Source organism: Centropristis striata, chromosome 8, assembly GCF_030273125.1.
Source record: "Centropristis striata isolate RG_2023a ecotype Rhode Island chromosome 8, C.striata_1.0, whole genome shotgun sequence".
In the NCBI taxonomy this organism is placed as follows: Eukaryota; Metazoa; Chordata; class Actinopteri; order Perciformes; family Serranidae; genus Centropristis; species Centropristis striata.
The window spans coordinates 3,574,137-3,586,829 of NC_081524.1; the positions used below are offsets into that span (position 1 = coordinate 3,574,137).

Sequence of the window (12,693 nt, forward strand, 5' to 3'; positions counted from 1 at the left end):
GGAATTCACTGTTACAATGAGGGTCCTCACAAAGATAGAAGTACGAGAATGTGTGTGTGTGTGTGTGTGTGTGTGTGTGAGTGAGGCCTTGGCTAAAGGAACCAGTGGAAGAACTCAATTGTCCCCGTTCAGCATTCATGAATACTAAACCGAACCTTGAATGGAACATTTCTCTCTGAGCTTTTTCCTCCCAGATTCATAACAACACAGCCGAACACAGTTAGTCACATTTTAATTTAATCAAAATAACAAAAAAATATATATTCATAGTGGTTTTTCCTCATGTAGAGATCTTTAGCACTTGATTTCTAATAACTAAAATAAAACAGATTACATTTTTTTTATTATTTTAAGCACAAACAGCTGCACTCACAGCTGTTCAAATACACATCTTTGATTTATACAAATAAACACAGTAAAGCACTTTATGGGAACCAGTTTTTGATTAATCCTGCTGCTCAGATACAAACATGTAAATGTTAATCACTTTGCTATCTATGTGCAATAACCGACGTTCATTCTTTGCATGTGTTAACGTACTTGGCCAATAAAAAGCTGATTCAGGTTCTATGATGAAGCTGATTTGATTAAAATCTCGTCTGCAGGTCGTTTAGACTTCATGCACGCCACAAACCAGATTAGCAGGCACTGAAATATCTGCAGAGGAAGAAGAAGGAAACAACAAAATAGAAGTAAGATAACAAGCAAGATATTTAGTTTATTTATGTGAGTGTGCACGAGAACAACAGTGTATAAGAGTCATTGTTGGGTCAAATAACAGTGTCTGATTCTGAGAAAAATACTCAATTTTATAGCTTTGAGTCGGAAAATAACGAGACAAAAACTTGGTTATTCTCTGAAAATAAAGTCGTAAATTTAGTGGTGTGGTTAGGGGCTTATATATCGAGAAAAATGTTTTTTAGAGATTAAAGTTGTAAATTCACAAGAAAATTTAATTATTCTATGAAATTTAATGGGAAATTTATGAGCGGGAAAAAAAAAATCACAAATCCTTACTTGTATCAGTGTTGCAGTTTATATATATAATTTACAGTAAAGTCGTAAATTTAGGAGAAAAACTCACAAAATTCCGAGAAGAAAAAAATTTAAATAATCTGAGATTGTAAAGTCGGATATTTGTGAGAAAAAATATGTAAAATATATATATTTTTATGGCTAAAGTATATGACTTTATAATCTCAGAATATTCAATTTATTTCTTCTCGGAAATTTTTTGAGTTTTTCTCCTAAATTTACGACTTTACTGTATAATATATATAAACTGCAACTATATTTGTAAAGACAAAAATATGTAATATATATGTGTGTATATATTTTATGACTAAAGTATATGACTTTATAGTCTCAGAATAAGTTTTCTCCTAAATTTACGACTTTACTGTATAATATATATAAACTGCAACACTGATACAAGCAAGAATTAGTGATTTTCGGAAAATAACGACAAAATTTTGGTTATTCTCCAAGAATGAAGTCGTAAATTAGGAGATTATAAAGTCATGTATTTGTAAGAAAAAATATGTAAAACACACACACACACACACACATATATATATTATGAATAAAGTATATGATTTTATATCTCTAAATATATTAGTAATCTCTAATATATAGGATTTATTTTCTCGGATATTTGTGTATTTTTCTCCTAAATTTACGACTTCACTGTATATTATATATATGTAAACTGCAACACTGATACAAGCAAGGATTTGTGTATTTTTTCGCTCATAAATTTCCCATTAAATTTCAGAGAATAATTACATTTTCTGGTGAACTTTAATCTCTGATTTTTTTTCCTAGAAATATAAGCCCTCTTCCACACCACTGTATATATTATCATTAGTTGTTGTTTTTGTTTCCACAATGTTGTAGGACTTATATATCTACTAACAGAGCACAGGTGAATATTGGACTATAGAAATAGAGTTCTTTACCTATTTTGTGCGGTTTGGGGAGATTCAGGTTGTTCATGATCTTCACAAACTCCTGCAGGCTTTTAGTCAAGCGAGGGTTAAACTGTCGCTCCTCTCCGACGGTAGAAACCGTCTGACCTGGAACACAAAGATAGAAACACAGCAACATGTCATGTGAGGACGCTGTGGTCTGAAGCTTAGCAAGACAGTGAAGCTCACTTAGCAGAAAATATAACATTTGGTGAGTGCTGAGAAATCACATGGTGCTGGCAGATATGAAACTACTGACACATTATAAATACAGATACATGGTGCACTAATACACCAGCACACTGTGTCAGGTATCAGGGTCGTCAAAAGTATCAATACTCAAAAAAGTATCGACACTAAAACGTTGTATCCGGATACGATAATCATTTTCAAAAGTATCGATGAAAAGTGTTTTTTTCTCTCTTGAAGTCCCAGAATGAAGCAGAGAACATCGTGCACAGCATACAAAATATTGTTCTAATTGTTATTGTTTATTGTATTTATTTATTTTCTGCACTACCTCAGACCTGAAGCTTGTTATCATAGTTGCCGTTTCTTTTTGGACAACTGTTTATTATAAATATTTAACCTGTGGTTCTGTTCATTTTTACATGTTGCATTTTTCTTGTTTTATAAAAATATGTCTGTTAAATTTTGGGCTCTTTGTTTTTATCCTTGTGGTATCGAAAATGGTATCTAGTATCGAATATTTCCTGAGTATCGGTATCCAGTTGAAAATCTTCGTATCATGACAACCCTATCAGAAATCAGCTTAAAAATCATCATGTATCAAACATAATTTCTGACTGATATTTCACAGATTGTGGGATGGCGGTCAACAGAAACAAAACTATTAAAAGTCAGTGGTGGAAGTAGCTAGTGTAACTGTATCCAAACCGGACACCGTTCGAATAAGATTCTATCAAAATTTCACATTAACTGCTAATATACATGATCATGTTATGCTTCCAATTAATTAAATGGTTTGATTCTAAAGTCTAACTTCTTATCTTTGAGACTGTATATTGTTTTAACCGTGTACGTTAGCCTCGGGTTTACCAGAGTTAGCTAAAGGACGCTAACGCCGTGAATTAGCCGTATGCTAACTGTATCCTAAATCAGACACTTGGATCTCCTCGCTGTAGAACAATAAAATGTGTTGGTCTTGAGTTGCCGTAAAAGGAGAGAAAAAAAAAAGTTCATAATTTTTTTCTACATGTCCTAAAACCAGTCTGATGTCATGGGGTTTGGACCCCCAAAGGACCATGGGAGCTATAAAAATGTATAAAACAAGTAAAAATGTATGAAGAAAGATGACATTTATTTTATCTATAAAGGATGCAGAGGGGCACGTATGCTGAACATTTCAAGCAATTCTATGAAAGTTAAACTATATGAATCGTATGTTGAAAATGATTTAGGGTCAAAAAGGACCCCAGGAGGGTTAATGCTACCTCAATTACATATTAATCACATATTATCACATATTAATGCATCAATATTTTATACACTGCAAAAAAGGTGTTTAGTCTAAAAACCAGATAAAACACTAAATCTGAGGGAAATGATCTTGCTGCATGGACAGATAATTTACCTTGACAAGATTTCTTAAATTAAAATTATTAAATCTAGAAATAAGCATGTTGAACACTTAAAATAAGAAATTAACTCTTAAAACAAGATAAATTATCCAACGCTTCTTCTTTATCTTGGTAAGAAACAAATAATTTGCAGTGTACAAATTATATATATTCTGTTGAAATGGGCCGTTTTACATCATGAGTGCTTTTATTTGTGGTGCTTTGTGTGGAAGTTAGTGACATCTAGTGGTGAGAGATGCACATTACAGCCAGCTGAGCAAAAAAAAAAAAATGAATAAATAAATTAAAAACAACATTATACATTATGATATTCTACTTTCATTGTACAGTTTTTTTCACCTAATTATTGATATCAAACACTAATTGATTTTTAAATAGTTTAACCCTTTAAATGCCATGTTTTGTCATAATACCACCATGTTTATAGATGAAAAAAAAAAACAGAAAATGTGAATTATTTTCAATATACTATATGCAAAGTAAAAAACAATGTTGAACAACTTGTCAGTGATTAGCAGCAACTCTGATTTTGTTGCATTATTATTTTTTGTGCAGTGTCAAATATTCACACTGGTACTGCTTAGTGCATAACGTGCTCCTTAAAAGCAAGCTATAAAAAAATATTATACATTAATATATTCTACTTTCATTGTACTGATTTTTCCCCTACATCTGACCTAATAATTGCTATCAAACACTAATTGATTTTTGAATATTTTAACCCTTTATATGCAGGCTTGTGTCATGATGTCTCCATTTTTCTAGAGCTGCTGCAGTCACAGCTGTAAATAATCTGTTTTAGTTCTGAGTTTGTCATGTCTCTCTAGATGGATTCATCTTTGATGTGATTCAGATGATCCATGTTCAGATTTATTTGAAGTAGTTCATGCTTGTGTGTATGGATTGTGTGTATGAATCTCATGTTTTTTCTCTATATCAGGGGTCTTAAACTCAAATTACCTGGGGGCCGCTGGAGGCAGTATCAAAATGACCAAAAAAAGACACAAAATGACAGAAAAAAACTTAATTACTTAAAAAAGACACAAAAAGACAAAAAAAAAAGACACACAATTAGTTTTTAAAAAAAGACACAAAATGAGAAGACAGAATGACCAAATGACAGAAAAAAACTAAATTACTTAAAAAAGACACAAAATGACAAAAAATACACAAAATGACCAAAAAATACACAGAATTACCAAAAAAGACACAAAATTATTTTAAAGACACAAAATTATTTTAAAAAAGACACAAAATTATTTTAAAAAAGGCACGAAATTATTTAAAAAGGACACAAAATTATTTTAAAAAAGACACAAAATGACAAAAAAAGACACAAAATGACCAAAAAAAGACACAAAATGACAAAAAAATACACAGAATTACCAAAAAAGACACAAAATTATTTTAAAAAGACAAAATTATTTTGAAAAAGACACAAAATTATTTTAAAAAAGACACAAAATTATTAAAAAAGGCCACAAAATTATTTAAAAAAAAGACACAAAATTATTTTAAAAAGACACAAAATTACCAAAAAAAAGTAATTAAAAGGGTTGTCTTGTTTCAATTGGTTTTCCATTTAGAATTTAAATTGTGACACCCCTAATGAAAACATAATTTATTGATTATTATACTCCATTCCTGCAAAACAGATCCCCATAAATCCTACACACTTTTCCTTACGGTGAGGTTTTAAATGCAAGAGTTTTACTTGTAACTGAGTATTTATACACTGTAGTATTACTACTTTTACTCATGTGAAAGATCCAAATGCTTCCTCCAACATTGTTAAATGTTTAGTGTTATTATGAGATAATTCAGTCTAAAAAAGTTTGACCTGTTCAGACGAGCATCTCTTGTGTAACGTGTGTATAATCTCAGTAAGGGCTGCTGTGGTGGCAGTTTATATGAGCGACGGCTCTTTAACTATGAGTTGGTGCATGAAATGTGTTTATTTGCATAACTGGTTTATGAACCAGTGACCCAACAACATAAATGTGATTAACTGACCGAGGTAGTCGTGTGCTGGGTAGACCAGGCAGTGGTCGGGCAGAGAGAAGATCTTCTCGTGGATCGACTCGTACAGCTTCTTAGCAGAACCTGACACAGTTAATACACACAGAGACATTTAGAAACAATTAGACATCTCAGTAGATTAATATGCAACACTGCCCTCTGGTGTTTGTCTCCCAGCATGACAAGAATAAATGCTTTCTCTCTCAGCAAACGTGTCAGAAAAAACATTTGCATTTATGGGCTTAAATTTGTCTCATTAATACCTGTAAACGCATAGACCAGGGGTCTCAAACTCGCGGCCCGCGGGCCAATTGTGGCCCCTGTGACGATATTTTGTGGCCCCCACCTTGATATGAAAGTTTAATGTGAGTTTTATATGAATGGCACTTTACTGTGTTGTGTGTGGAAGGTCCCTTTAATTACTACTTTTTTGGTGATTTTGTGTCTTTTTTAAATAATTTTGTGTCTTTTTTAAAGTAATGTGTCTCTTTGTAATTCTGTGTCTTTTTTGTGGTAATTTAGTTTTTTCTTTCTTTCATTTTGTGTATTTTTTGGTCATTTTGTGTCTTTTTTTTGGTCATTTTGTGTCTTTTTTTGGTCATTTTGATACTGCCTTAGGCCGCCCCCAGGTAATTAGAGTTTGAGACCCCTGGCATAGAGGGTGATTAACAAATAGTCCTTGATTTGCACAAGTGTTTTGCTATCCAAAAATACAAATTTCTAATTTGTAACTTGTATCTTGGTTTTTACAAATAAGTGTATATTTGTAAATATATTGTGTATTTGTAAATACACAATTTTCCATTTGTCAAAACGAAAAAGCCTGAAAATTCTGTTTGTGAAGTGTGACTCTGCATTTGTGAATCATGTATCACACGCACGCATCTCTTTCCTCAAAGACAAGAAACACACAGATTCACCTTCTGTGTGTTAACAGGTAATAATGAGACAGATTTAAGCCCATATGCATTCAGAATGAACTCAGAGATTCTGATGATGGTGAGAGAGTTAAAGTGTGTGTCACCCTGCTGGAAGTCTGTCCTGCCGCAGCCTCTGATGAGCAGAGCGTCCCCAGTAAACACCATGCTGAGGTCCTCAGAAACCAGAGACACACAGCCGTCAGTGTGACCAGGAGTCTCTCTCACTGTCAGACGCTGCAGGGACCAAGAAACAAAGACACATATGATGATGTTAGCAGTTAAACTTCAACTGAAAAGTGTCTGAGCAACAGCTGACGAAGATCCAGAATGAATATTATGGATCATGGGTCTCAAACTCGCGGCCCGCGGGCCAATTGTGGCCCTCGTGATGATATTTTGTGGCCCCCACCTTGTTATGAAAGTTTAATGTGAGTTTTATATGAATGGCACTTTACCGTGTTGTGTGTGGAAGGTCCCTTTATTTACTTTTTTGGGTCATTTTGTGTCTTTTTTTTTTTTTAAAGTGTCTTTTTTAGTTAATTTGTCCTTTTTTGGTCATTTTGTGTCTTTTTGTCATTTTTTGGCTTCTTAAAATAATTTTGTGTCTTTTTTGGTAATTTTGAGTCTTTTTTTGGTCATTTTGATACTGCCTCCAGCGTGATTTGAGTTTGAGACCCCTGATATATATAGTTGTGTCCTTATGCATTATTTAGAAGAAAGAGAGTTAAATCAAGATGCAAGATACTGAAAAGACGTTTGTACTTATGCATTAAGTTGAGTTAATTTCACTATAAAGTGCCTTTTGGTGTCCTCGTCAGAATCACTCAGTCATTAAAATGTAGCAAAATAATGAAACTCTGAGGTCTTTTTATAAAAGGCCAAACATTTAAACACATATCAGTTCAATGATAATTCTCCTAAAATGTGTTTGCTTCATTTTATTCTGTTTTCATGTGGATGTATGTGATTCTGGCAGCATGTCCCATACACTCCTACAGTGTGTGTTATTAGTGGTTAAATGATACTTATTCAGAAAAAAGACATGGTTATATTGTCCACAACAAGTTATTTGATAAAATGAGTTGATTTGATCATAGTCATGAAAAAAATTATTAGACCACGCTTGTGTTCTTCAGCTTTTTTTTGTTAATGGGAAGTCTGAGAGGCTCGTTATGGTGATATTGACTCCTTTATGTTTTTCTTACATGTTTTCCAAAAGCGATGTGGTCTCCCTCCGCCAGCTGGATGTCTGCAGACGCTCCGCTGAACTTAGAGATGGCGCTCTTCAGCCCCACCAGCCTCTTCTTCATCAGCCCCGTGCTGGTGATGTGGTCCGCATGGCAGTGAGTGTTCACTAGCAGCAAGGAGACAACAGGAGGGTTCATGATGGGGCAGTGACTACTAAACTATAACAGGGGGAATACTACTGTAACGCCCGCGAATGTAATAAACCATAAATGTAATCAAAATCTGCAGCTTTTAATTTAATAATCCCACAAACGTAATAGCAGCTGCCTACTACAAACACGAGATTTCCCACAAATGTAATAACCATTACGTTTGCAGGGACTTATTACGTTTGTGGGGAAGTGTAAATCTTCAACTGCTATTGCGTTTGTGGGATTATTGCGTTTTGCGAGCGTTACACACTATCAAAGGGTTTGGCAGAAAATCAATAATATCCGGTGTAAAAGCTGAGTGGAATAGTTTTGTGATGACATGCAGGGTACTGTATTGAACATCCTTTTCATTATTGCATATCGTTAGCCTCGTAGCATAATTGCCTAAGTAATTTTTTGGCCAAATTGTGATATCTGCCTAACTTTACTCTCCTACCTCTGCTGCATCTTTCTGCCTTATTGCCTATGTTCTCAGCCTATCAGAACACTTGTTAGAGTCCAAAATCACTTTCTGCCTTAGTCATCTCTTTGACTTAGGCATTTTTGCCGCTACATACAAACCAAACTACATTATTTATATGTAAGAGAAAAATTGCCTTAGACAGGGCATATTCTGCCTAAGTCACTTTTATCTGTTATGAAATCGATGTGTTTAATTTTTTATGCAAACTTGTTCACACTTCTATTTGAACTTACTGTTACAATATCAATTAAGAATACCAATGGGCTTACTAAACATTTTGTTTTTTCTTGTTTCCCGAAAACGTTCAAATATGACTTAGGCAAATATGCTATGAGGCTAACGATATGTAATCTTGTATGCATTTACTATTTTGCACATAGCCCCACCACAGGAGGTCAGGGTACCTGCCACTTTGAGATGGAGGCCCAGCTCCTGGAGGAGCTTCAGGTCCCTGTCGATGGTCTCCAGGACCGGATCGATGAGGACCGCCTCCCGGCTCTCTGAGTCTGCCAGCAGGTAGGTGTACGTGCTGCTCTCAGCCTCAAACAGCTGAACAGGAAGTAACCAGTGAGAGGGACCAGGAGTGAGTCAGCAAAAAATGATAAAAGGAAGCCAACGGGTGGAAATGATTCATGATTCATGTTTGTAAATATGAGCTGAGATAGAAATAGAAAGAATGAAAACATGAAAGAGATAATACACATTAAAAACTAGATTTACTTGTTTTCAGTTTGTGTTTATGTGTGTTTCAGTTGGAAAGTTTGTGCTGTAAGTGATAATTACATATATTAAGTGTTTATAACCAAAGAGGAAACCTTTATTTAAAAATATATATATAGTTGAATAAACAAATGATTCTTAAAGGAGGGTCCCTGAAAAGTTTTCAGATTTATTCATTAAGTTATTATAATATATGAAGAATATTTCTTGATTTTTTTTAGTTAAAGGCTCAAAAGTTCTATAATCTATAACAATTTAAGGATTGTGTTTAAATCTAATAAAACTATAACTCTTATATTTAAATACAATATTTTATTTAATATTGCTCTACAGACTACATACGTTTTTTTTTTTTTTTTTTTTAAACTATGTGATATTAATGCAAAGGTTACAAAGGGGGGGTCCCCAGTGTATGCTTACAAAAAATATTTTTTATTTATTTATTATATTAATAATTCATCAATTACATTTTTTAATTTTCCAATATATAATAATTCATAGATTACATTAAAATAAAAAAATAATCTCTTGCAATACTTTTGCAAATATTTTTGTCCAACACATTTCTTTTGTATTGGTCTTTCACATAACTATGGCAATATAAGTGTTAAAAAAGGCTTTGTGATATTATTATAAGGGATATTACTGTTCATGATATCAAATATGTGTTTTTTATTTATAAGGTATATTCAGATCATGAAAACTTTCCACAGCTTGTATCATGTTCATATTTTTGTTTTTTATATTCTTATTTGTGTTATTGTCATTGTAACTTGTTGTTGATGTTATACATGTTTTTCTATTATCAGATTGTTATTACTTTCTTATAACTATGACATTTTAGGTGGAGGCTTTAAATAAACCCATCTGGGTTTTCTGTCTCTCCCTGTACTTTACACTACGTCATGGGTCTCAAACTCACGGCCCGCGGGCCAATTGTGGCCCTCGTGACGATATTTTGTGGCCCCCACCTTGATATGAAAGTTTAATGTGAGTTTTATATGAATGGCACTTTACCGTGTTGTGTGTGGAAGGTCCCTTTAATTACTTTTTTTGGTAATTTAGTGTCTTTTTTGGGTAATTTAGTGTCTTTTTTTTGGTAATTTAGTGTCTTTTTAAAATATATATTTTTTTTTAATAATTTTGCGTCTTTTTTTAAAATGAATTCTGTGTCTTTTTTGGTAATTTTGTGTCTTTTTTTGGTAATTTTGTGTCTTTTTAAAATAATTTTGCGTCTTTTTTTTTAATTAATTCTGTGTCTTTTTTGGTAATTTTGTGTCTTTTTTTGGTAATTTTGTGTCTTTTTAAAATAATTTTGTGTCTTTTTTAATAATTTTGCATCTTTTTTTAAAATGAATTTAGTGTCTTTTTTTGGTAATTTTGTGTCTTTTTAAAACTATTTTGTGTCTTTTTTAATAATTTTGCGTCTTTTTTAAAATTAATTCTGTATCTTTTTTGGTAATTTTTTGTCTTTTTTAAATAATTGTGTATTTTTTTAATTAATTCTGTGTCTTTTTTTAAATAATTTTGTGTCTTTTTCAATAATTTAACGTATTTTTTAACTTAATTTCTGTGTCTTTTTTGGTAATTTTGTGTCTTTTTAAAATAATTTCGTTTTTTTTCTGTCACTTTGTATCTTTTTTTGGTCATTTTGATACTGCCTCCAATGGCCCCCAGGTAATTTGAGCACTATATGTTATCTTTGTCACCTTAGGTTTATTTATTTGAACTTTGCTATTATAACCTAAACCTCTTTTATTCGTTTTTTCTGTTGCTTTTAATATGGCAACCTTCACTTTAAGTCTGCTTGGTGCAGTTATAAGCTGCATGAATGAGTAAGTGAGCTAGTGCAGGTTTATTCAGTCAGCTGTTGCGTTCAAGGTCAATAAGAATAAACAACTCCTACCACAGACATTATTACAGTACAGTACAGTAGAGCTTTACACACACTTTGAGAAGATTATACACTCTAAGGTAAGCCATCACAACCCATAGATATTAATACAATAACTTAGTTTGTCTAATTAATCACATAAAACTTTTAAATGCAACTAAACAGCAAAATAATGAAGCTAACGGCTAGTTAGCTCCACCTAGCTAACGTTAGCTAAAAACAAACACACTAAAAACTATTTTCCGCCCTGATTATATATATATTATTATAACCTGAACTGAAGTTAAACAACATATATAACTATAAACCTACTTGTCTGAAGAGAAGTCCGCCGCTCTGCGCCATTCTGGAGCAGTACGACCTCCGCGGGTCGGAGCCAGAAGTCACGCCGGGGGAGAAGCGCCTGTTGTCGGCTGCAGCGCACCGCGAGCCCTCGGTGTTTGTTCTGAGGCGGCGCGTGGCAGCCAGAGCCCGCTGGACTGGTTTCACTCTGCTCATCACCGAGCACATTGTCGTTAGATGGTTAATTTTTAGAGTGCACGGCCGGATAATGATGTTAAATGTGACAGATGTGTAGTATCGGAGGCTCCAGAGAGGCTGCAGCCGGCTGGGAGCTTCTCTCTCTGCAGCCAGAAGGTTTTTATCCACTTTGTGCAAGATTTCTTCCAGGAAAAGTCCCAGATCAGAGCGGTTTAAAGCTCAGCTCTCCCCTCGGATGAACCCGGAGACACTAGTGGTGTTACAGTGTGTCTCACGTTTACAACAGCGGGTGTAACTGCCATAACCAGTGTTTGTTTTATTGAGCAACTCAATGGAGACTTAATCCACCAGAACACAGTCCAGCAGGTCAACTTCCTCCTGCACAGTCCTCACTCTTTACTGTCTGTTGTCGTGCACGAGCATCAGCCATGCATGCGCGCTCATGAACACGTACACAACTGGGCTGCAGCAGCCTGGTGGCCTACGTGACTGTTGGTCTACTTTTATTATCAGCAAGACTCATACCAGCCAAAATAAAACAGGTTTTAACTGCATTAAAAAGTGCTGACAGTAATAATGCAGTGTTCACCTGCTGCTGTTTTCTGCCCATTTGCACAATTGTTTGTTGCTGTATGTTTTTATTATTGGGGTATATTGTATTGCTAGAGTATTTATTTATTACTTATGTGTATTTATGTATATTCAGATATTTTATGTTTTTATGTGTGTGATTGTATGTTTTTATGTCAATCTATCTATCTATCTATCTATCTATCTATCTATCTATCTATCTATCTATCTATCTATCTATCTATCTATCTATCCATCCATCCATCCATCCATCCATCCATCCATCCACCCATCTCAGATTCATTTATTTAGTTAAGTAAAGGTACTTAAATAAAAAATCCTGCATTGTAAAATGTTGACTTATGTAAAAGTATTAATACCACATTGTGATATTACTCCACTACAAGTAAAAGTTCTGCATTAAACAAAAAGTATCAGCATCAAAATGTACTTTAAAGTGTCAAAAGTTAAAGTGATCGTTATGCAGAATGAACCCACTTAGATTGTTATAAATATTCCAAATATATTTCTGGATTATTATTTTCAATGTATTTATGGAAGCAGCATTGTGGCTACTTAATATACTGTTATGTAGTAAAAAAAACAACAAAAAAAACAATCATTTTCAATTGACAATGAAGTTTTCCATGTTAAATATC

The 12,693-nt window shown here is 33.6% G+C and overlaps 1 protein-coding gene across 1 annotated transcript; it reads right to left on the reverse strand.

Moving 5' to 3' along the window:
- Positions 1-230: 230 nt before the first annotated feature.
- Positions 231-11,877, reverse strand: ethe1 (ETHE1 persulfide dioxygenase). Its single transcript, XM_059340264.1, has 7 exons — positions 11,297-11,877; positions 8,775-8,919; positions 7,713-7,861; positions 6,612-6,741; positions 5,582-5,671; positions 1,959-2,075; positions 231-657 (listed from the first exon to the last, which is right to left on the reverse strand). Exons 1-7 carry the CDS (start codon positions 11,492-11,494, stop codon positions 611-613), a joined length of 876 nt encoding a protein of 291 aa, XP_059196247.1. The 5' UTR covers positions 11,495-11,877; the 3' UTR covers positions 231-610.
- Positions 11,878-12,693: the final 816 nt, after the last annotated feature.

What these genes read in the sequence shown, in the direction of transcription:
- ethe1 (XM_059340264.1), bottom strand. Translation starts at nt 11,494, where the DNA reads ATGTGCTCGGTGATGAGCAGAGTGAAACCAGTCCAGCGGGCTCTGGCT. An exon ending in GCGGACTTCTCTTCAGACAA is followed by an intron (nt 8,920 to 11,296) that starts GTAGGTTTATAG and finishes CTTCCTGTTCAG; the next exon opens with CTGTTTGAGGCTGAGAGCAG. An exon ending in ACATCGCTTTTGGAAAACAT is followed by an intron (nt 6,742 to 7,712) that starts GTAAGAAAAACA and finishes TGGTCCCTGCAG; the next exon opens with CGTCTGACAGTGAGAGAGAC.